This window comes from Dipodomys merriami, unplaced genomic scaffold, assembly GCF_024711535.1.
Source record: "Dipodomys merriami isolate MVZ:Mamm:240054 unplaced genomic scaffold, mDipMer1.0.p SCAF_7, whole genome shotgun sequence".
NCBI lineage: Eukaryota > Metazoa > Chordata > Mammalia > Rodentia > Heteromyidae > Dipodomys > Dipodomys merriami.
In genome coordinates, this window is record NW_027206290.1 from 16,990,486 (window position 1) to 17,014,992 (window position 24,507).

General features: G+C 51.9%; 1 protein-coding gene across 6 annotated transcripts; it reads right to left on the bottom strand.

Annotated features, from left to right (window-relative positions):
* Positions 1-1,784: 1,784 nt before the first annotated feature.
* LOC138817193 (phospholipid-transporting ATPase IK-like) lies at positions 1,785-24,507 on the bottom strand. 6 transcript variants are annotated; one of them, XM_070007589.1, is made up of 28 exons: positions 24,315-24,507; positions 23,201-23,255; positions 21,706-21,797; positions 20,843-20,956; positions 20,071-20,169; positions 19,482-19,543; positions 18,700-18,772; positions 18,535-18,605; positions 17,996-18,078; positions 16,879-17,037; positions 16,073-16,161; positions 13,288-13,478; positions 12,957-13,165; positions 12,788-12,816; positions 12,509-12,677; positions 11,751-11,939; positions 11,524-11,636; positions 10,470-10,634; positions 10,277-10,388; positions 9,305-9,380; positions 9,024-9,135; positions 8,407-8,773; positions 8,100-8,323; positions 7,013-7,096; positions 5,060-5,284; positions 4,794-4,932; positions 4,532-4,662; positions 1,785-2,725 (listed from the first exon to the last, which is right to left on the bottom strand). In XM_070007589.1, exons 2-28 carry the CDS (start codon positions 23,244-23,246, stop codon positions 1,964-1,966), a joined length of 4,185 nt encoding a protein of 1,394 aa, XP_069863690.1. In that variant the 5' UTR covers positions 23,247-23,255; positions 24,315-24,507; the 3' UTR covers positions 1,785-1,963. The 6 variants fall into 6 exon arrangements, with proteins under 6 accessions (XP_069863690.1, XP_069863692.1, XP_069863691.1 ...); XM_070007591.1 differs by having other exon boundaries at positions 24,288-24,507; XM_070007590.1 differs by lacking the exon at positions 24,315-24,507 and adding an exon at positions 24,214-24,292.

A 24,507-nucleotide genomic window follows, 5' to 3' on the forward strand; every position in this document is an offset into this window, starting at 1 on the left:
CCACTTCCAGCTTTCTGGTGGTTAATTGGAGATGTCTCATGGACTTTCCTGCCTGGGTTAACTTTGAACCACAGTCCTCAGATCTCAGCTGCCTGAATGGCTAGGATTGCAGGCATGTGCCACTGGCACCTGGCTGCTTTTTTCTTTCTGTGCCAGTCCTGGGGCTTGAATTAAGGGACTGGGCACTGTCTGAGCTTTTTTACTCAAGTCTGGCACTCAACCACTCGAGTAACAGCTCCACTTCTGGCTTTTCTGTTGCTTAATTGGAGATAAGAATCTCACAGACCAGGCTAGCTTTGAACCACGATCCTCAGATCTCAGTTTCCTGAGTAGCTAGGATTATAGGCATGAGCCACTAGTGCCTGGCAAGAGTCCCTTTTCTTTTCTTTTTTTGTCGGTCATGGGGCTTGAACTCTGGGCTTGGGTGCTATCCCTGTGCTCTTCAGCTCAAGGCTAGTACTCTACCACTTGAGCTACAGTGCCACTTCCGTTTTCTAGTGATTTATTGGAGATAAGAGTCTCACAGACTTTTGTGCCCGGGCTGGCTTTGAACCATGATCCTCAGATCTCAGCCTCCTGAGTAGCTAGGATTACAGGCATGAGCCACCGGTGCCCAGCTCGAGTCCCTTTTCTAATGAGAACTGGAAAGTAGGGCTGTTTTTTTTTTTTTTTTCTCTTTGGGACATTGAAAGTCCCTTGTCCTTAATATATGAGACCTGCCTTGCCCTCTGTCAGACAAGTGGCATGAAAGTTTAAAAGAAAACCATCACCATTGTTCACCACTGCAGTGCTAGGTCTATATATTTTTGAAAACTATTTTCTAGTCATTTACCTGGCATGTGTGTTGGCTGACAGATGATTCTAGCAGGGGAAGCAATGGGACTTCTCCACTCTGCCCTCAGGGAGGGAGGCAGGGGAGAGAGCCAAGAGGGACTTTCTCCCTCCTTGCTCTTGTCTGTTCTTTGAAAATCAGAAGCTTGGCCCTCAGAGCACACCTTGTCAGAACCTGCTTCTGAGATGACCCTGCCTATTGCTCATTTGAGGAGAGGAAACCCGGTGGCGGAAGGTGCTAGATAATGCCAACATTGGAACATATGCACCTCCCAGGGAAGGACCCAGGGGCAAGAGGAGGGTGGCCAAGGATCTTAGGCAAAGCCTGGGCATTCAGCCCACACCTGTCTCACCAAGAATGAAGAAAAAGAGCTTTCTTTGCAAGTGTCACCAGACTACCTTTAAAAACCAGGAAAACTGAGATCTGAAGATTGCCATTTAAAGCTAGCGAAGGGCAGGAAAGTCTCTGAGACTCTTATCTCCAATAAACTATTCAGAAAGAGCTGGAAGTGGAGCTGTGGCTCTAGTGGTAGAGTGCTAGCCTTGAGCACAGAGAGCCTCAGAGACAATGCCCAGACCCTGAGTTCAAGCCCCAGGACCAGCACAAACCAACAAATGATGGGAAACAAAACAAAACAAAACAAAACATTTTGCTTGGCTTCCACTAAAAGAAGTATAGGAAAACAGCCAGGCACTGGTGGCTCACACGTGTAATCCTAGTAACTCAGGAGGTTGAGATGTGAGGATTGCAGTTCAAAGTCAGCCTGGGCAGAAAAGATACTGTTATGTCCAGTTACCTAGCTAGAAGTAGAGTTGTGACTCAAGTGGCAGAGCACCAGCCTTGAATGGAAAGATTTAAGGGATAGCCCTAGGCCTTGAGTTCAAGCCCCAGTACTAGCACGTGTGTGTACTCAGGAAAGGAGTGAGCCCAAGAAACCCTGTGGTGAGGTGGAGTCTGGTTTATTAGTGCAAACTGAGGCTGTGGAGCCTCATCTTTGCGGGGGGGGGGGGGGCCTCCTGCTTCCCGATTGGCTTTTACCGGGCAATGGCTGCTGCTCTGGAGGGTGGGAGGGGTTAGGGGTGGGGTGGGTGGCCACACTACTCAGTTGGGTGGGCATGGATCATCCACAGCTTAGGTAGGCGCCCCATCCGTGGATGAGGACGATTTCCTCTCCGTGGGTGAGGTCCCTCCTACCAGGGGCTCCTCCTCCACACTTGGTGGCAGCGTCTTCGGTGGGACTGTGTGGGTCAGCCTGGGAAGGGACTCGGCGTCCTCCCCGAGGGGGTGGGTTTCCTTTTGCCAGTTCTTCCAGAATGGTGTCCAGGACTGTGACCTCCCTTCCAAGGAGTCTGGCTGGCTCTCCCACGTTTGGAAGGGCGGCTCTGACGGGCTGACCAAGCGCCAGTCCTCCGCCAGCGACGGCTGGCTTCCTGGCAGCGAGGACATCTTCTGGGAGGACCTGGAGGGCATGCTTATGGTGGTGGGCGACCTGCTGGGTCTCGATGCCTGGCTTTCCGAGTACAGCACGGACGGAGTGCCCGCGGTCTCGAAGGAGCTCTGGGCGGAGAAGGCAGCCCGGTCCTCGGCCAGGTCCTTGGCCGTGTGGTGGCGAATCCTCCGCAGCCAGGAGGAGGTCTTCCTGGGGAGCCAGAGCGACCTCTTGCGGCCGGTGGACGGCTCCTCCTCCTCCTCCCCCTCGGACGGGATCGGGGAGGCGTACAGCGTCTCGCTGGGGGCCTCGTGAGGCCTGCGCAGGATCGTGCCGTGCGTGATGAGATCGGCGTAGCCTTCGTGGTGGGAAAAGGCATAGCTGGAGCGCCGGGCCCGGGACTCCCGGGGTAAATAAGGCATGGCCTCCACGCCCAGGACTTCCTCCTTTGGGACCTCTTCTTCCTGCGCAGCAGAGGGGGACAGGGTGAGGGGTGGGGGTGGGGGGTCAGCCTCCTGCACTCAGCTCACCGGACTCAGGGCTCAGGTTACCTGCTTCTTCCCGGGGAGGGCCCAGCAAAGCCCTTGGGCCCTCTGCCCATTGGTCAGATTGCGTCAGAAGACCCAAGTTGAGCCAACCTGAGTCCTGAACCTGATTTTGGATCAGCCAATCAAATTCTTTTTTTTTTCTTTGTTCTGGGACCTCATTCTAGATAGGCCAATTAAAATCCTTCCCTGGGCACTATGGGCATCTTCTGTTGGCAAAGCCAGAAGTAACCCTGGGACCCTCTGTGTCTTGCGTGGTAGGAAGGTGGCAGGAGCCGAGGCAGGGAGGAATAATAAATAGAAGTAGCAGAGGCCTGTGGTGAAATACTGGTACACTATTTCAGTCACTGTTCTGAGCTTTCCAAGCTAGCTCTTACGTTATTTTGGTGCCAACACTGGGGCTTGAACTGGGTGCCAGTAAGTGCTGTCCCTTAGTTTTTTCAATCAAGGCTGGCACTCTAGTCACAGGCCTACATCTGGATTTATGTATGTATGTATGTATGTATTTATTTATTTATTTGCTGGTTAATTGAAGATCAGAGTCTCATGGACTTTTCTGTCCAGGCTGGCTTTGAACTTCAATCCTCAGATTGAAGCTAGGATTACAGGTGTGAGACAAGAGCACATGCTAGTCGCCCCTTGTCCTTCTATATTTTGATTAAATGACCTAGTAAACAAACCCTTTATTCATTGTGATTTAAAAAAATACATGATATAACGAGGCCTGGTAGCATACACCTAAAATCCCAGCACTCAAGGGACTGAGACAGGTGGATCATATGAGTTCAAGGCCAGCCTGGGCCACATGGCAAGGCCTTCTCAGACCACAAATCTAAAAGTTTAAATGCATGATGTAAAATTCACCTTCTTAAACCTGCTGAAGACCACATTTCAGTGACATCAAACAAATTAGTATGGTTATGTAGTCATCATTGCCATCAATTTCTAGAATATTCTGGAAAACTAGCAGTCTGCCTGCCTTAAACCTTGGTTCTCATCTCTTTGCAAGCTACTCCTGACATCCACAAATCTACTTCTTGCCCCTGAATTTGACTGTTGTGGCATGATTCAGTGTGTGACCGGTTCTCACTGACCATGGTGTAAGGTCAGAGACCATTCCTGCCAGGTGCCGATGGCTCATCACGCCTGTAATCCTAGCTACTCAGGAGGCTGAGAACTGAGGATCAGGGTTTGAAGCCATCCTGGGCAGGAAAGCTGGTGAGACTTAACTCCGATTTAACTCCCAAAAAACTGAAAGTGGAACTGTGGCTCAAATGGTAGAGTGCCAGTCTTGAGCAAAAAAGCTCAGGGGACAGTGCTTAGGCTGAGTTCAAGTCTCAGAGCCAGGAGGGGGTTGTGGGGGGTCTGGGGAGGGATTCCTGCTCATGGCTGAGCAGTGCTCCAGAGTATGAGTGAACCATGCTGGGTCTCCCCTTGTCCACCTATAGCTGCATGTGCTGTTTCTATGTATTTCCAAGTCCCCTTTGTGTCTAGACCATTTCAGGTTGTTTCTTTCACTCTCAACCCCTGAATAACTCTAGGGGGATCTGATGGTGCCTATATGTGAATGCAGGTTGGTCCATTGTGCAAAGTCCCTCCTTGGGAAGTCTGCCCTTCCTCCCATCAGAGCACTCCTAGGGTGTCAGAGAACAGCATATGAAGGCTCTAAGTGGCTGATGGAGTCATAGGGAGTTAGGGAAGAACCTAGGCCCAGCCCTTCCTCACCTTGACCTTAGGGCGCAGCTGTCTGAGTAGCTGGATAACCCGGAAGGCCAGGACAAACAATGTGTTCAAAGTCACATTCAGCAATATCACCAACAGGCCATGGAGCTGGGTCAGAGCGTTGTAGTCAGCATCTGGGCACAGAATGAGACATGGCCGGGACTTTGTCTGCTTCTCCTTCCCCTCAACCCTGCGGATGTCCCAGGACCACCTCCCAAACACAAACCCCTCCCCCTCAGGATTTGCTGGGTGACCATTGGCTCACAGAGAAATGGGAATGTCTTTGGAGCAATCTTGTAGAGCCAGAAGCTCTGGGTAAGACTGGTGAGGACTGCATAGGAGCCGAGGCTGAGCAGAATACATGCCACACAGATAATAGTCCAGTACTTGATGATCAGGATGGCCTGGTAGGCAAGGGAGGGAAGGCTCAGTGTGCTTTGGGACAAGCTCAGTTTCAAGAAAGGCACCTGTTGGGTCCCTCCTTCAAGCAGAGGTAAGTAGAGATCAAGCCATTCATGGCAACTTTCTTACCTCTATGGTGATGGACAGCAAACCTGACAAGGCCACAAGCACTGCAAAGGATTGGTAGTCACTGGGACTGTCTTGGCTGGCCAAGAGCGTTATGATGAAGTTGATCATGGATGTGACGAGGCCATGGGAAATGGCTTGAAAAAAGACCCCATAGTTGAAGAGTGCATCTTTCTGACCCAGCATGTACAGCTGGGGCATATTCAGGCTCTGTTCTGCACTCACATCCTATGGATAAAAAACAGAAGGCTTGCTCTTGGGATTAAGAACAAGGTATGGGGCAGGACCTCAGAAGGGTCTGGCCACTCCTGGCATGTGACAATTGGAGTTCAAGTAAGATGCATTGAAGTGGATTTCAAAGAATTCTGGGGTTCAGTTGCTTGGCCATGTGGTTGTGCTTAGGATGCCACTGAACTGTGCCCTTGAGAATGGATTAGATGGAGAATTTGTCAAGGCAGCTGGCCTTGGGATCCACAGGCTCTGTGGGCCTAGAGTTAATCAACCACAGGGGGAAAATAGCTGGGAACAAAAATGTCTCTATCCTGAATGTGTCTAGATGTTTTCTTGTAATGTAATTCTCTACATACTATGGTATAAAAATGATGTGCGCAGCATCTGCATTATCATCTAGGGATGACATCAACATCTACAAGAGGATTTGTGCAGGTTCCATACAAACATGACACCATTCTGTAGAAAGGACTTGAATAGCTGAAGGTCTTGGGGTCAGCTGGGATCTTGAGACCATGCCTGAAGGATCCTGGATGATTGTTTATATTTTATCATCATTAAAAAATTTAAGGGCCAGGCTGGATGCTGGTGGCTCATGCCTGTAATCCTAGCTACTTAGGAGGCTGAGATCTGAGGATTGAGGTTCAAAACCAGCCCAGGCAGGAACATCCTTGAAACTCTTACCTCCAATTAACCACCAGAAAACTGGAAGTGGCACTGTGGCTCAAGTGGTAGAGTGCTAGCCTTGAGCGGATGAGCTCAGGGACAGTGCCCAGGCCTACAGTTCAAGCCCCATGGCCGACCAAAAAAAAATTAAGGATGTTTGGTGTCATGATATATGCCTATAATCCCAGCACTTGGGAGGCTGAGTCAAGAGGATAACTAGTTCCAGGTCAGCCTAGGCTATATTGTAAAGTAAAGTTTAAAAAGTAAAGTCAAAGTAAAGTTTAAAAAGAAACAGCGAGAGGGCTGGGAAGGTGGCTCAGTGGTCGAGTGCTTGCCTTGCATGCATGAGGCCCTGGGTTCAATTCCTCAGCACCACATAAGCAGAAAAAGCCAGAAGTGGTGCTGTAGCTCAAGTGGTAGAGCGCTAGCCTGGAGCTGAAGAGCTGAGGGACAGCGCCCAGGCCCAGAGTTCAGGCACCACGACCGGCAAAAAAAAAAAAAAGAAAAGAAAAGAAACAGCGAGAAATATAGCTCAGTGCAAAGAGTGCATATCTAGCATGGGTTCCAGGTCCAGTGATGAAAAAAATATATATGTGCTTAGCACTATAGCATGTGTTTTAGCATGCACAAGGTCAGATATTGCATTCCTAGTATTACTAAAATCAAAAAAATTAAAAACATGGACAGGAATGTAAACTCAATGTAAACTCTAGCTTCTCCAGGGCAGAACATTCTGTGGATTAGACAGGTAGAGATTGTCATTGCCAGGAGCGGGCAAGACAAAAACAGAATCCCCCTCCCCGCAGTCTGATGTCCTCTCCCCATTACAGATGTGTAGGCAGAGGATTTGGGTCGCTGGGTGTGTGGCTTCCACAGATAGGAGAAGCTGGCTGGCAAGAGGGCCCCTCAGAATGCCCTCCATGAGATGAAGCTCTAGTGGGAACAGATAACCTACAGGACACAGGGAGAGAGGGGCTGGACTGCACTGTAGCGGGACCTCACACCTGCCCAGGAAGGAGGCCAGGCTCCCTGCCTCCCCCCCCCCCCCGCCCCACTCACCTGCTCAAACAGCCCCATATAGAGGACCGGGAGGGTGGTGTAGAACATATTGGTGAAGGACAGGAACCAACCTTCATACAGGGGCTGTGCACAAAGAGAGAAGGGCACACATACAACTTTCAGAGGCTCAGAGGCAGAGGGGTGCAAATAAATCTCTACTCATGGTCCCTGCCAAGCTGGCCAGGGACCTGAGAAGGGTCCTAGCTGGCCAGGAAGTCACCTTACAATCAACATTGGGACTAAGCCTGAGGTTGCATTAAGTGGATTTCTAGAAGGACTGGAAGATTGGAAAAACAAAAGGGAGGGTGCACAGACTCCCTGTCTATTTCGTTAAAAAATGGCACCTCCACCAAGTGTTTGTGGTAACTAGAGGGCTTAATAAGGAGCTGTAGGTGGGAAATGGCTTGTGAGAATGTTCCAGATCACACTAGAGCCCTATCCACCTAGACTGAGAGCACTCTTGATAGGTAAAGGGCTGGAAAAGACCTATGGCTGGTGGCCCCAACTCTCCTCCCCATTCCAGAATCATCTCACTATTGAAAGCACTTAGGAATGGAGTTGGGGAAGGCCTGGCTGAGACTGTGCTGCCCTGGGGGTGAACTGGAAGGTTCTAATATAGGCACAGGGTGAGCTGGACGTACACAGAGAGGACACATGAAGTGAGAGATGATACTGGTAAACACAGATACCAAGAAGACTGACATAGACAGAGATAGATGAAAGATTTATACAGAAACATAGATGATACATCTCATATCTCAGTTTCCTGAGTAGCTAGGATTACAGGTACAACTACTCATGGGCACCTGGCTAAGAGTCTAGGCTTTAGTGAACCCCACCGCTCATAGGCAGCAACAGCTGTACGACTTTCTACCCAGTGGGTAGAAACTCAGACTTCTCTCTCAAAAAAAAAAATACTTTTTTCTTTTTTTGGAGCTCAGATCCTCCTGCCTCTAACTTCCCAATGCTGGGATTACTGGCATGCACTACCACTCCGGGCTTGACTCCACCATGTTGTAAGTGTATTCACAACTGCTCCTCTTGGCCACTGTGGGAAGGAATCTAGATGTTCCCCCTCACCAAGTACCTGGGCTGTGAAGCCATTGTAGAAGGAGTACCAGATCTGGGCCATCATGCAGGCCACTGTCTTGTAGAAGAAGAAGCTCAAGAACTTGGAGACCCGCAGGTAGGACCAGCGACCATGAACCAGCAGCAATCGCTGCAGGAAACAGAACTGGGCCAGCATGTAGTCGCTGCTCTGCACCGCCTGCATCCCCTCCTGACCCATCAGCCCCACGCCGATGTCTGCAGCTGCGGGACAAATACATCAAATTGGCCCTGGAAGTGGTCCCTGGCTCGTTCCTCCCTCCACCTGGCTGCCTGTTGTCACGCACTCTTGATCATGTTGACATCATTGGCTCCATCCCCAATGGCCAGAGTCACCACTTGTTGGTGTTTCTTGACCAGCCCCACCACCAGGGCCTTCTGCTTGGGTGTCATCCGACAGCAGATGACTGCCTGGCACCTAGAGGCCAGCTCCACGAAGGCCCGCTCCCGCCACATCTCGAAGCTCTCATTGGTATTCAAGACTTTGGTAGACAGTGGGTCCTGCGAGGTCCCCAGATTCTGAAATAAGTGAGATATCCGCCTGGCCCGTGGGAAGTTCTTCCTCATCTGGAGTGGTTCCTGCCAAACTTCGTTCACTTCCTCCACATCAGTCAGGGCCTGCGGCTTCTGGTGCAAAGAGTACATCAGCTGGTCCTGGACAGCAGGGAGGAGAGCTACGTCATTTCCATTCTGCCCCCTTCACTAACTTCACTCAGTGGGGGCTCTTCCTTGGGACCTCTCTCTTCTGCCTGGATTTGACAACATCTCTCCTGTTACCTGGCCTTTTTGGGTCTAATCTGGTGGTGTCTGTACTTGAAGCTGTAGTAGACCACCTTCCCAGACCCCCTGATGATCTGCTGCTGCCCCTCCCAGGACCCCTCCACACCAAGGACTGGATACTGACCAGAAAGTCCCCGGAAATAACCATGGCCATGTTGATCTGCGGCAGGACCTTCAGGTTGCCTTTGGAGGTCTGCAGCTTGCTGATATTCTCCCAGTAGATCTCCAAAATGCGTCTGAGCGGCAGTGGGAGGCTTGAGTTTTCCAACCCTCCCCTCTCCAGCAAAGCCTCATTTTCTCCTCTATTGGAGAGGCAGTCAGGCCTTCTGAAAGTCCAGCCAGGCAGACCCAAGGACAGTCCCACCAGCCATGGGCACCCTGACTCTTTGCCCACTGCCTGCTTACTTTATCTCCTTGTCTTCCAGAATGAGCATGTTCTCCTCCAGCAGCTGGCAGGCAAACCCAATGTTTAACGCAGTCTCTGTAAATCAGCCCTACTCAGAGCCTCCCCAGCCCTGTCTGGTTGCCACAGCCATCCCACTTGATGCCCCCCCCCCCCAGCATTCCTGGCCAATTGCAAACAGTAGCACAGGTCCCCTAACCATTGATGATTGGTTCAGAACAGGACACGTCATTCAGTTCAGCCAATGAAAACAGGCAGTGAGACTTTGGCTGCAGCTCTAAGCAAATCAGGAATGGCTGGCTGCTTGTTGGCCTAAGTGTGGGATAGCCTAGGGGAGGTTAGTTTGAACCCTGGATCTTTAGACATATCATGCTAGATGGCCCATTGTGCTTTTTAGGAGCCCTGAAAATGTCTTAATTTTCTTCAAAATCGGAAGGAGACACAATATAATTCAGGCTCAATACTTATATAATGAAAAAATGTCAATATAATACATAATACACAATGACTGTTATATACCTATGTGTAGATGTATGTGTGAATGTGTATATATGTGTGTGTATATATATGTATATATATGTATCCACACATTTGGGTTTGTGTATGTATATACTTGGAGTGTATACATATCCTAGTCTAGCTCCCAGTGTAGGCACATACCATCTTTTCCCCTACCACAAGAGGGATTTTAGAAAGCCAGAGGCGAGCTTGTTTAGTGGCAGCCAGTAGAGCTCCTGTAGAAGGAGCTGGAAGGGCTCCCAGCAGATGCCCACACAGGGGTGGGGTGGGGATGGTAAGGGCCCTACTTTGAAGAGATACTTTGAGGACTAAATTCTCTCTCTGCAGAGTGCGTGGATTGTGGCTGAGGGTTTCCAATGGTCTTTCCCAGGGCAATGTTTGATCCACACTCATGGGACAGACAGGCAGACAGGGTGGAACACTGGCTACAGTGTGGCCAGGGGCCGGAGACCCACCTCGCTTGTCCCCTGTGAGCACCCACACTTTGATGTTCGCTCTCTTCAAACTGCTGATGGCTTCCGAAACATGGTCCTGGAGTTTGTCCTCAATGGCTGTGACTCCCAGCAGCTGGGGGAAGGAGGGGGTTGCAGGGACTCCCTGGAACCAGACTGCAGGGCCTCCCCGCAGGTCCCCAGGTGACTGCCCCACCTGGAGGTTCTGCTCCATTTTGTCGTACACCTGGTGCAGGGCCTGGGCCCGGTTCTGTAGCAGGAGGGTGGCCTCATGGTGCTGGCTTTCCCATTCCTCGTAGTCGTCCTCATCAATCTCCTTGTACGCTAGGCACAGGGTCCGCAGGGTCTGCTCTGCGAAGGCCTGCGGTGGCCAGAGCAGTCACTACTCTGTTCTCCATTCTGTCTCCCTCTTGTGGACAGCCCAAGCTGCCTGGAGGGACCACCTCCTTTCTCAAGGCTGCCTCTAACTTGCCCTCTCCTCTTCTGGGCAGCTGGTCCCAAACTCTGACCCTTCTGCCCTAGGTCACTAAAGGCAGACCCAGAGTACACTCACCTTGAGGATGACCTAGGGCCAATGAGGGGTGCGGTCTCTGTAACGGGGACCCCCGAAGTTGAAGGAGACTATGATGGGCAGGAGGTTGGGCTTGCAAGGCACAATGGGGCTCCATGGGTATCAAGAACTTCACAGTGGCCTCAGTTTACCCAACTAGGGAGTAGTCCATCCATTTTGCTGAACTCCTAAAGCCTGGATCTTGGTGACCAGATACTTGGCCCCACCAGAGAAGGACTACCCAAGGACCCTCAGGAAAGCCCTTGGGAGTGACTGGTGTGTGTGTGTGTGTGGGGGGGACATAGATACCTCCAGCACTGCAGGCTCTCAGGGCTGGGCTGGAGGGAAGAGGTTTAGAGAGTGGTCCCTGCAGATGGTGTCCTTTGAGTAGGCCTCAAAGACCAAACTGTTATGAATGACGAAAGTACTTGCAGGGCCATGTATGCCAAGGCTCTAAAGTGCCAATGAACACCAGGGGAGGGAGAATGGCAGGGCAGAAACTGGGATCCTGAAGGGTCAAAGGACAGACTACTTCATCTCTGTGTAGGCATGAGAGGTGAGAGGGAAGGCAGGGCTTCGGGCAGTGTACAACCTTTACAACCTGGCCGCTTCAGGTGTGTGGAGCCGTTCCTCTCAACACTCCCTTCCTGCCTCCTCTTCCTTCTGTCCCTACACACACATACGAGTGCCCAGAACTCACAGCCAAGACTTCCTCTGTGCTCATCTCCATTTCACCCTTCTTGTGCAAGCGCTCCAAGATGACAGTGTCAGCGCCCTTGGTGTAAAGGCAGATGGAACCTTCTGGGTTTCGGACTGTTGGGAAATGGAGAGACCGGGCTGCCTCCATACACTCCTTCTCCAGGTCTCCCCCCCCCTCTTGCTCCCCCTGTCTCCCCAGCCAGGGGCGGGGTTGGGGGTGGTACCCACCCAGCACAGACATCCGCTTGCGAACGCTATTGAAGTCCATCATGGCGAGGACCTGGTAGACGCGCTCCTCCCCCATCTCCATCACCGTGATGGAGTCCTGGGTGCGGGATCTGAACACATAGCCGAAGTTCCGGGCCGCGGTGACCAGCGCCTCCTCATCGGGAGAGGCTGCCTGGTACAATGGCTTATCTGGGGGTGTGCATGGTGGAGGGGAGGGAGACAGTAAAACACTCCACCCTCCCTCCTCACAGCTGGCTGCCCACAGACCCTTCTGGGTTTGAGGTTACACAGAAGGTCCTGTTCTCCACCTGCTCATCAGAAGGGAGAGACAGGGCCTGAGGGGTTCACAAGCAACTTGGGGGAGGCATGATTCCTGGGGCCTCTAAAGCTTCTTAGGTGCATGAAGCCACTTGGGCTCCGGTCTGTATCCTTTCCCCATGTGACATCAGATTCCTGGGGTTCAAACTCCAGGTGAACCTCATCATCCCTATGGCCATACAGCATCTCCCCCAATCCCATGATTTTGTCTTGGTCCAGGCTTGGATGGCCTGGCCAGCCTGGATGAGGGGGCTTGGGACACCTCCAGGCTGTGACGGGAGCCCAAGAGGCTGAGCTAGGCCTGCCTGGGACCCAGGGGTGTCTTGGGAATGCCCAGGGTTGAGGTGAAGGGAGTGGGTGGGCCACACACACACACACACACACACACACACACACACACACACACACACACACACACACACACACACACACACACACACCGTTTTCTTCCTGGACCATTACAGTGTGGCAGATGGCCAGCAGGCGCCAGAACTCCTGCACCACCCTGTCCTTCTTGTGCCGGACCACGTGTAAGAGCTTCTTGTCATAGAAAAGGAACTTGCCGTCCGCAAATTCATTCCACATATAGGGATTCTCCTGGAGAGGGGGCTGTGGAGGGGGACAGGATAGGTGGACTATACGTTGGTCCCCACCTTCTCCTGCCTTCCATCAGGGCAAAGCCTGTGTTGGAGGAGGGTGAGAAGAGGTGGGTATCTCACCTGTCTGGGTGTCTCCTCATCATCTGGGCCTAGATGAAGGATGCTTCAGGACTTGGCTCCCTAGGGGCTGTCACTCAGGGTCTTCCAGCCCGCCCTTCCCCCCCAAGCTCAGACAAACCAGGCCCCAAGGGAAGGAATGGAGGCAGAGGGGGCAGGCGGGCATCCCCACCGTAGACCTGGCCGTTGATGCAACACTTTTTGAAGGTCATGATGTTCTGCGTGAGCGTGCCGGTCTTGTCTGAGAAGATGTACTGCACCTGGCCCAGTTGGTCTGCGAGGCTGGTGTTGCGTGCCTTGGCGGTTGCGTCCCTCGGCTCGTAGTACATCTGCATGTCCCAGTCGATGAAAAGGCTGTTCCCCAGGTAGACGAACTCGGCCCTGCAAATACGGCTCTCCACACTTCAGCCTGCCCCAGCCCTGTCCGTTGACTAGAGTGGGTGTGTGGAGTGGGGTGGAGGTTTTGAGACATGGGTGCCATCCTAGTAGGGTGCAGGACTCACATGATAAATAAAGCCATGGGGACTGTGGTACTGAGCAGGATGAGGAAACTCCAGAAGATTAAGAAGGACTCTGCTATCTCAGACCTCAGGTGCTTGGCAGACACGTAGTAGTGCTTCCATTTGAAATCTTTGATGTTGAAACTGAAGCCCAGGGTCAAAAGCAAGGAGATAATCACCAGGGACAGGAAGATCTATAAGTGGACAGGAGAGAGGGAGGTATGGACAGCCAGGTGTGTGTGTGTGTGTGTGTGTGTGCTGAGCCCCCCAAGGATTTGTCACTGGGATTCACTCATGTAAATGGTCACAGCCAGAGGCTGGGGGTGGGGAACAGTCCCTAGCTATGGCATCATGACTGAGTAGGAGAACAAGGCTGAGGCAGGAAGGGAGCTGGGTGAGATCTTAGTCTTTGCCAGGTTTCCATGGCTGTTTTGTTTTGTTTTTAAATTAGGGGGCATAAAAAAGTCAGGAAGATGAGGCAGGCACTAGTGATTCATTCCTGTAATGTTAGCTACTTGGGAGGCTGAGCACAGGAGGGTTGAAGTTCAAGGCCAACCCAGGAAGAAAAGCTCTTAAGACACCTCCTCAACTGAGAGTTGGATGCGGTGGTATATGCCCATCATCCCAAGCCAGGTGGAAGGGTGAGATCAGAGGATCATGGTTCTAGGCCAGCCTGGGCTGAAAAAGTCCATGAGACTCTGTGCCCAGGGAGGAATCTGGATGTGATGGCTTGTGCCTGTGAGCTCCAATGACTTCTGGAAGCCTAAAAGTAGAAAGATTACAGAGTTTGGGCAAGAAACAAGACCCTACACTAAAAATGACAAGTAGAAAAGGGTTGCAGGCATGACTTAGTGGTATTGGGCCAGTCTAACAAGTGCAAGTCTGTGAATTCAAACACTAGTACTTGGGAAAAAATAAATCATGAAGATGATTGTGCAGACTTACAAATGTTTCAGTTTCAGTGTAGTGGAACAGGTAAGCACTTTACTGGTTCAGAAAGCATCAGAATCATTTTTTTTTTTTTTTTTTTTGTCATTCATGGGGCCTGAACTTTGGGCCTGGGCACTGTCCCTGAGCAATTCAGGTCAAGGCTAGTGCTCTATTCCTTGAGCCACAGTGCCACTTCTAGTGTTTTCTGCTTATGTGATGTTGAGGAATCGAACCCAGGGTCTCATGCATGCAAAGCAAGCACTCTAACCACTGAGCCACCTTCCCAGCCCCTCAAATTATTTCTTTTTGGAGGCTCTGGAGTTTTAAATGAATGAATGACTAGATGGATGGATGGGAGGGTGGGTGGATTGATGGATGTATGAATGGATGGATGGATGGATGGGTGGGTGTGTGGTTAGGACAATGGGTGAATGAATGGATGGATAAATGGGCTTTTTCCTTTCAAGGCAGGTGCTCTGTCACTTATTCCATGCCTCTAGTTCTTTTTGTTTTGCTTATTTTTGAGATGGGGAGTGGGTTCCTCACTTTTTGTGCTGGTTTCTATGAACTGTGATGTTCCTATTTTATGCTCCTACAATAATAGAGTGACAGGTGAGCACAAAGCACCCCAGCTATTGGTTGAGATGGTGTCTCACTCACTTGTTGCCTGGGCTGGCCTCATACTATCAGCCCACCCACCCATCCACCCACCCACCCACCCATCCATCCATCTACCCACCCACCCACCACCCACCCACCACCCACCCATCCATCCATCCACCCACCCACCCATCTACCCACCCACCCATCCATCCACCCACCCACCCATCCACCCACCCACCCACCCACCCACCCACCCACCCATCCACCCACCCACCCACCCACCCATCCATCCATCCGTCCATCCAGCCAGCCAGCCAGCCACCCACCCATCCATCCATCCATCCATCCACCCACCCACCCACCCATCCACCCACCCACCCATCCATCCATCCAGCCTTCCATCCATCCATCCACCCACCCACCCACCCACCCACCCACCCATCTACCCACCCACCCATCTACCCACCCACCCATCCATCCACCCACCCACCCATCCACCCACCCACCCACCCACCCATCCATCCAGCCAGCCAGCCAGCCAGCCACCCATCCATCCATCCATCCATCCATCCACCCATCCACCCACCCACCCATCCATCCAGCCAGCCTTCCATCCATCCATCCACCCACCCACCCACCACCCACCCATCCATCCATCCATCCACCCATCCACCCACCCACCCATCCATCCACCCATCCACCCACCCACCCACCCACCCACCCACCCACCCACCCATCCATCCATCCATCCATCCATCCATCTATCCATCCACCCACCCACCCATCCATCCATCCATCCATCCATCCACCCACCCACCTACCCACCCACCCATCCACTCACCCTCCCACCCCACCCACCCATCCATCCATCCATCCATCCATCCATCCATCCATCCATCCATCCATCCACCCATCCATCTATTTATCCATGCAGGCATGCATCCATCTACCCACCCTTCCATTCATCCATCTAGTCATTCATTTATTTATCCATCTATCCATCCATCCACCCATCTGTCCGTCTACTCATCCAACTTCCCATTTCAGTCTCCCAAGTAGTATTATAGGCTTGAGCCACAGTGCTCCAGCTTATAAAAATTAAAAAAATTAAACAAAGATTCTGGCCTCAAGACCAGCACCAATGATTAGCTTACTGAGGAAGAGGGCAGTTTGGGTTTCTTGCAGTAGTGGAGACCTCCCCTGCCCCTGCTAAGTGGCTCTCCAATAGCTGCAAGGTCTCTGGTTGGCTGCTCACCATGGCCACCAGCTTGTTCATGAAGAGGTCGACCTTGGTCCTTTTCAAATGGATTTTACCACAGTTCTTCATGATCTTTGTGTCAACACCTGTAGATTGGCATCTATCTGTCGCTCCACCCATCAACCCACCCACCTAGTCTTCACATTTACCCACCTATCTCCTACATACCCCTACTCATCAGCTCACTCATCCAACCATCACACCATATCCACCCATCCATTCCACATATCTACCCACTCATCTACCCACCCATCCACCTATACATCCATCCACCATCCACTGAACCATCCATTCACCCACCATCCCATAACCTAGCCATCTTAACTAACCATCCCATCCATCCATCCATCTTTCCACCCACCACCCATTCACCCATTCCTCTATCCATCTACCCTCCCACCCACCTATTCACTCACCTACTCACCTAGTAGTCACAAATCCATCCATCCACCCTTCCATCTACCTATTCAACCATTCACCAACCCATCAAAACATCCAGTCATCTATCCATTTGCCCATCCACCCATCCACTGAACTTTCTATTTTCTGACCTTGGCCCCTAGAAAGTGGAAAGATGACAAGCTAAAGCACAGGAAGTGCACTCCATCTTCACAATCATCACAAAGATATTGACTCAGCATGGCCATTTCCTTAGAACCTGGAGCCCAGAGACCCCAAGCCACAGGAGCCCATGTCTTTCAAGAGGTTCATGATGGCCATGCTTAGCTTTGGATGACTTCTGTGTTCTCCCCTTGCCCACCCCCACCCAGCAGGCATGGGCTCAGGGGCTGGCGCAGCTGTACCGGCATAAATGACCAGGCCATAGCAGGCTTCTACATTGCGGATCTTATAGCCCCGCAGGAGCATGTTGCCGATGTCCAGCGAGTATGTCTTCTTGTTCCATTCCAGGCTTCCCACAAAGTGATGCATCCGGCTGTTGGGCTCCTCACACAGCACAGTGCCTGCGGTCACCTGGGAGTCAGCAGCCATGGCGCGGCTGCTGATAGACCCGGCTCCCGTGGTTCGCTTCCATGGCAGGTGGAGGTAGCAGCGAGGGTGCCACCTTCCAGGTCTGATCCTGCTCTGGTCCCGTAGTGCCTTAAATTTGCCCCAGTGGCATCTCCACCCCACCACTTGGCCTCTCCTGCAATACTCCAAATTGTTTATGTGACCTCAGGGCCTTTGCACACATCCTGATCTTCCAAACAGATCTGTCCTGCTCTGTTACCCCCTCCTTTGTGTTCCCATCCTCGGATGTGGCTGGTTATGTCTGTGTGACAGCATCATTAATACCTGTGAGCCTCAGCACATGGCATACAGTGGAAGCTTTGTGAAAATGTGAGGAACGAAGGTAAGAAGGGAGGGCCCTTCAAGAGAGCCTCATGCAGCAACTGCACCTATTGGATGCCATGGCCATCAAACATCCTGACAGACTGCCACCAGGTGTTTGCAGCCTCTCTCCTGTTTGAGCAATTGGGTTCTGGGTACAAGCAACACTAGGGCTGCATTTGGTGAGGGTTTAGTCTTGGTGAGGGTCTTGGATAGCTAGCTTTGAGAGGAAAATGCTGAGTGCTAAGAGATAGTGCCCAGGCCCTGAATTCAAGTAGAGAGAGAGAGAGAGAGAGAGACAGAGACAGAGACAGAGAGACAGAGACAGAGACAGAGAGACAGAGAGACAGAGAGACAGAGAGACAGAGAGACAGAGAGAGACAGAGAGAGAGCGTGCACAACTAGCATTTGCAATGAGCTACAGCAAATGCTAACTGCATCCACATCACACTCATGAAATGTTTCAGGGTGGAAAATAAGAAACTACAGATGTGTGGGGTGGGAATTCACACCGCTGAAGCATCATGGAAGCCACGAGGGGCAAATGGAGCCAGATGTGTGCCCAGGACTTCCTTTCCCCCTCCCACTCACCCTGGAAGGACTCCATATTTTTGGAGCTGGTCAGTTCCTGGTGGGTGACTGTCAGAGCCTGTTTGAACTTCAAATTCGTCTCCCTGGTGACAAAAGGAGGCAGAAAAGGGGCAGAAAGTGATAAAAAAAAAATAGTGGCCTCAGATGAAGCCCTGGTTAATTTGTGTGTGTGTGTGTGTGCCCGCGCGCGTGCACGCACACGTGTTGGGACTGGGGCTTGAACTCAGGGCCTGGGCATTGTCCTTTAGATTTTTTGCTCAAGGTTTGAACTCTACCCCTTGAGCCATACCTGCACTTCCAGTTGTTTGGTAGTTTATTGGAGATAAGAATCTCACTGACTTTCCTGCCCCAGTTGGCTTTGAATCTTGATCCTCGGCTCTCAGCCTCCTGAGTAGCTGGGATTTACAGGAGTGAGCCACTGGCACCTGGCTTCTCTGCTTGATCGTGTTCCCCTAAATCGTGTTCCCCACAAAATGCTCATGACAAGAGACTGGAGCCTCACGCCTCATATTCTAGACAAGACAGGTGCCTCAGCTTACCCATCGATGTCAGCTGTTTCCACGTAACACAAGCTGCTGGGCTCCGTGCTTACCAGCAAGAGCAGGTCGGCCTGGATCAGGCAGGGAGGAGACACTATTGTAATGGGAATGGAAGACAGGGAGGGGAGTCTCTCCCGGGATCCGCAGGGCTCAGTATGGACTTACTGGGACGATGCTGTCCTTCTTGAGGCACACCACATCCCCCACGCAGATGTCCTCCCACTTCTTCCACTTGAACCTGCGAGGGCAGGAGTATAAAGACCTCCCCCCCCCAGGATACCCAACCCCATGAAGAACGAGCCCTGTCTAGCTCAGTAGCTGCTTCCCCAGTTAGTCTTTTCTAACTTCCTTTTCCCTCTGCAGGGTCCACATCTCTCTGCCAAGTGACTTTTGGAGTCCCCCTGTCCAAGTTCCAGTCGGCCTTTCCCCATTGTCTCCTTTGGATGAACTTACACCTGTAACCCTAGCTATTCAGGAGGCTGAGACTGAGGATCATGGTTAGAAGCCAGCCCTGACAGGAAAGTCCATGAGCCTCTTATTGCCAATTAGCCATAAAAAAGCCACAAGTGGAGGTGTGGCTCAAGTAGTAGAGAGCCAGCCTTGAGCAAAAAAGGCTAAGGGAGAGGATCTAGACCCTGAGTTCAAGCACCAGGATGGCCACACCAACACACACACACACACACACACACACACACACACACACACACACACACACACACACACACACACACACACACACACACACAGTGTGGAATCAGGTCCTTGGCCTCTTTGTGTTCAACCCAGTGTCTTGACAGACATCATGTGCCTAATAAATGCAGTCCTGGGTCAGAGTTAGGAACATGGGCAGGTGCTGGCCATCCTGCTGGCACCTCTGCCCAGCACTCATTCTCCAGCATGTTCCCCCTGCCCCCCCCCCCCCCCCCCGAGGCTGCCTCTAGTCTTACCTCTTCCTTCTCAAGATCTGGCAAGGCCTGTTGTTGATGGCACGGTCACTTCTGTGCCGTCCCTGGGCCAATAGAGTGGAATTAGAGAGGTGGCCCTGTCCTCTCTCCCTCTGCTGTCATCCTGGCCAGGTAACTGACCAGCTTCAGACCAGCCACCCCTGCTGACCCCGGGCCTCCCTGGCCCGTGGATGCCACTTACCGCGCCGCGCCGAGGGAACCTGGATGAAGGCTCCAAGCTGACTCCTCGGGATAGGAAGAAGGCAGGCCCCGCCTCTCCCCTCAAGAGAGTTAGCCACGCCCAGCGGCCACTAAAAACCACGTGGCCAACAAGGCCAGAGGCCCCCTGCCTATTCTGGCTGCAGGATAAGGACAGCAGAGAGAAATATGGCCACTGGTGCGGATAGGTGATGGGCAGAGGGCCCCTGCCCACCATGGCTGCAGGACAAAGATGGCACAGCCCACCACAGCTGCCAGGGCTGATATGTGGCCCACTGTCAACTCATGGCCTAGCAGAGCCAGCCTCTCCTGCCAGGCTGGGACCAGAGCTCTGGGACACACCCTTGATCTCATGTCCCCTGAGCCTACTTACGATGTCATCCACTAGATCTCGAATGGCCCGGATGAAGAGGAGACAGACCAGTGGGCCAAAGAGGGTGAACCAGGGCAGCGTGGAGATCTCGGGAATGCTCTGTACAATGAGATCCACTAGTCACCCGGTACTCTCCTTGTCTACACTGCTTCCTTACCCTCTCCCTCTCCCTCTGCCCTCTTCCCGGCCATTATTCAGGTCTGAGTTTCCATCACTCCCTCTAAGAGCCACCTAAGATCACACAGGCTCTTTCCAGACCCCGCTGGTTCCCTAGTCTCCTGCTGGTCTGTTGGACCCCATGCCCCGCCTAGGGCCTGCATACAGGAGACGCTCCATCCATGCTAAACAGCTCAGGGTTGAGAGCAGAATGGATCACTTTCCCCAGGACAGAAATGGCAAGGGGCCCTGGCACAAGGTTCCCACTGGGAGAAGGAGGAGGGCTCTGACACCCAAACCACACTGACCTCTACCACCAAGATGTCTAGAAATGGCCTGGCAGGTCCTGAGGATCTCTGGTCTCCCCAGTCTGATGACGGTCACATGGGCATGGGCCGAGGAGATCGTGTGGCCAAGACTATCCCTGTGGGGAGGGGCTGCCTCCCCTTAGCCCAAGCCCCATGGCTGTCCTCATATCCAGAGCATCTCCTGTGCACCAGGGACCAAGGTGGCAGGCACCCAGTCATGTGGTTTGGGAGCCCAGTACTAACAGTTCATTATATAGACAAAGGTGGCTCTAGAAGACTTTCCAAAGGTGTCCTTGCTCCTGCCGTACCTGCAGGATGATGATAATGAGGAAGTAGATGTTGGATGCTCGATGGAACTGCTCATACAGGTTCAGCGGCAGGAAGGTGAAGATGTTGTACTTGGCTGTGCAGATCTTGTTGGTCTGGAAGGAGAGCCACCAGCCAACCCGGTGGGGTGCTGCTCAGGTTCAGGATGCCCTGGTGCCAGTCCTCCTGGTCCCAGTCCCACCAGAGAGGCCACAGCTGGCATTAATGAAACAGCCACTGAGCCAGTGTTTACTGAGCACCTTCTGAATGCACTGAGCAGGGGCCTGCTGCATGCAAAGCCTTGAGCTAGCATTAATTGAACTTGGGCTGAGTGGAAAGTCATTGAGCATTGCCACCAGTATTTCCCAGAGCAAGAACCACACAGGAGATGATAGAGGATTAACAAGCTGCAATATTAAGGCTCTATATTAAGTCACTGTATCACTCTTTTTTTAGCCTTTTTCGCTCAAGGCTACCATTTGAGCCATGCCATCACTCTGGCTTTTCACTGGTTAACTGGAGATGAGAGTTTCACAAATTTATCTGCCTGGACTGGCTTTGATCTGGATCCTCAGGTGTCAGCCCCCTGAGGAGCTAGGATTACAGGTGTGAGCCAGTGTTGCTGCCTTCTAACTAAAAGTGCATTTGGTAGGAAAAATGAGACCAAAATAGTGACATTGTGGTTACAATGAAAGTGTTAAGGGGATGTCTAGAACAGCCAGAACTCAGGGAGCATTTAAAAAAAAAAAAAGGCTCCCACAATGGGTCCTGGCAGCACTGTGGTGGTGGTGGGCCAGAGAGGGAAAGCAGAAGTGGAGATGAGGCCCAGAAGCCCCTTTGCTAGGGAGATGGCCAGGCTACTTACATTGTACTTCTTCTTCCTCCAGCACAGGAAGCGCTTCTCGGTGAATGTGGCGTGGAAGGCATGGTTATTGGCCCTCACCTCCCAGGTGAATGCTGTATAGCAAGAGGAGAGCTGAGTACTACTGGGGTACAGAGGACAGATGGACCCCTAAACAAGACCTTGGGGCTGGGGATGCCCAATTCACTGCAGGTGATGTTGGACAGCTCCTTTTTTTTTTTTTGGTGCCAGTCCTGGGGCTTGAGCTCAGGGCTTAGGAAATGCGTCAGATTGTTTTGCTCAAGTCTAGCACTCTACCTCTCTTTTTTTTGGTCCGGTTGTAGGGCCTGAACTCTGGGCCTGGGTGCTGTCCCTCAGCTCTTCAGCTCAAGGATAGTGCTCTACCACTTGAGCCACAATGCCACTTCTGGCTTTTTTCTTTTTGCTTATGTGGTGCTAAGGAATCAAATCCAGGGCCTCAGGCATGCAAGGCAAGCACGAGCACACTACCTCTTGAGCCACAGCTCCACTTCCTTTTTTTTTTTTTTTTTTTTTTTTGCAAGTCCTGGGGCTTGAACTCCTGGGCGCTGTCCCTGAGCTGCTTTTGCTCAAGGCTAGTGTTCTACCACTTGAGCCACAGCGCCACTTTTGGCCTTTTCTGTGTATGTGGTACTGAAGAATCGATCCCAAGGCTTCATGCATGCTAGGCGAGCACTCTATTACTGAGCCACCTTCCCAACTCCACTTCCTTTTTTTTTGGTGATAAATTGGAGATAAGAGTCTCATGGATTTTCCTGCCTGGGCTAGCTTCATCCTAATCTTCAGATCTCAGCCTCCTGAGATCTCCTCCTGAGCCCCCAGTGCTTGGCTTTGTTGAGCTCTTAACAATCAAGAAGTAAGGTGATGTTGGGGATGGGCAAGTGATGCGTTTCCTGCACTGTGCTTAAGAGGTGCTGGCACATTTGGATCCCAGGGTTAGCTCCACCTCTTCCTCTTGAGCCACTTTGACTCAGGATCAGACACTGGGAAACCCACCAACACCCATTTGTTTAACAGACAGGGTAAACTGAGGGCTGGCAATGGCAACCCAGACATTTGAGGCCTCACATGCCCAGCATGGCAGCCCCATTTCCTATCTGGAGTCTACCTTTCAGTGATGGGGGTTTGTAACCACCAGGACTCTGCAAGGCTTGCTGCACAGGCAGATGAGTGGTACCCAATGGTTGGCCTGCTTCTCTCTCTCTCTCTCTCTCTCTCTCTCTCTCTCTCTCTCTCCCTTTCCCTCTCTCTCTCTCCCTTTCCCCCCTCTCCCTTTCCATCTCTCTCTCTCTCCCTTTCCCTCTCTCTCTCTTTCTCTCTGTCTCTCTCTCTCTCCATTTCCCTCTCTCTCCATTTCCCTCTCTCTCTCTCTCTCTCTCTCTCTCTCTCTCTCTCCCTTTTCCTCTCTCTCTCTTTCTCTCTCTCTGTCTCTCTCTCTCCCACCCACCCACCCACAGTGTGTCTCGATCCAGGAAGGCACCTGTGTTCTTGTCGTCTTCCTTCTCATAGAAGGCAGTGGTGTCCATATTGGTGCACTGTTGGGGAAGAGAGGCACAAGGTCAAGGTCATATTTGTGGCCCTTGCTTTTGCTGGATGCATGGGCAAATCCCTGTGTTTTTATCCCTAGCAGTGCAATAAAGAAAATATCACTTTCTGTGTCCATTTGCAGTCCACCCCCCTGAGCTCTGAAGATCTAACCATCAGATATGCATCCTCTCTGCGACACTGTCAAACCCAGAGAGTCCACAATCCCATTCACCAGTGTGCCCAGTTGGTGCTCTGAGGTGGTTTTATCCCTTGGCTCTGATCTCCTTCTTTATTTCTCTATTTTTTTTTTTTTTGGTCGGTTGTGGGGCCTGAACTCTGGGCCTGGGCGCTGTTCCTCAGCTCTTCAGCTCAAAGCTAGTGCTCTACCACTTGAGCTACAGTGTCACTTCCGGCCTTTTCTGCTTATGTGGTGCAAGGCAAGCACTCTACCACTGAGTCACCTTCCCAGCCCTTTCTCTATCTTATTCATCTGCTGAACCTTGAGCCTCTCCCAGCACCAAGTACTGAAGGTAATTTACTTGTTTTTGTGCAGGTACTGGGTTTGAATTCAGGGTCTGGACACTTTACCATCATTTTTTTTTCTCTCAAGGTTGGAGCTTTATCACGTGAGCAACTGATCTACTTCCAGGTTTTTGCTGGTTAATTAGAGATAAGAATTCTTATCAGGGACCTGGGGCTAGGAAGGTGGCTCAGTGGTAGAGTGCTTGCCTTGCATGGATGAGGCCCTGGGTTTGATTCCTCAGCACCACATAAGCAGAAAAAAAAGGAAGTGGCGCTGTGGCTCAAGTTGTAGAGCGCTAGCCTTGAGCTGAAGAGCTGAGGGACAGCGCTCAGAGCCCAGTTAGGGTTATGACTCATTGGCGTCTCCTGGTGACAGGCCTGGCTCGGAGAAAGCTGTGGTCCTGTGGGGCTGGGGTGAGGGAGGGTGGGACAACAGCAAGGGACCTAGGCAAGAAGAACCACTTGGTGGGAGGTGAAATGACTTTGGAGGAGATTTTCAGAGGCTCAGAAGTTTGTACCACGTTTGCTCCATCTCCCCCCTGAACCTGAAGCCCGAGCGTTTCCCAAGCAGTAGTGATGCGGAGTTCTGGGCATCCCAGGACCAGGACAGTTGTTTTGGTAGACACCAGGTCCTTCACAGTCCCCTAGCTTGGTCCTTGGCTTCGAGGATCTTTAAGGGGGCACCTCCACCTCCATCTCTGCGCCCTTGGTTCAGGGGGACCCAGAGAAGAAGCACGT

What these genes read in the sequence shown, in the direction of transcription:
- LOC138817193 (XM_070007589.1), bottom strand. Translation starts at nt 23,246, where the DNA reads ATGGACACCACTGCCTTCTATGAGAAGGAAGACGACAAGAACACAG. An exon ending in AGAAGGACAGCATCGTCCCA is followed by an intron (nt 18,606 to 18,699) that starts GTAAGTCCATAC and finishes TGCCTGATCCAG; the next exon opens with GCCGACCTGCTCTTGCTGGT. An exon ending in CATCAACGGCCAGGTCTACG is followed by an intron (nt 12,817 to 12,956) that starts GTGGGGATGCCC and finishes TCCTTCATCTAG; the next exon opens with GCCCAGATGATGAGGAGACA.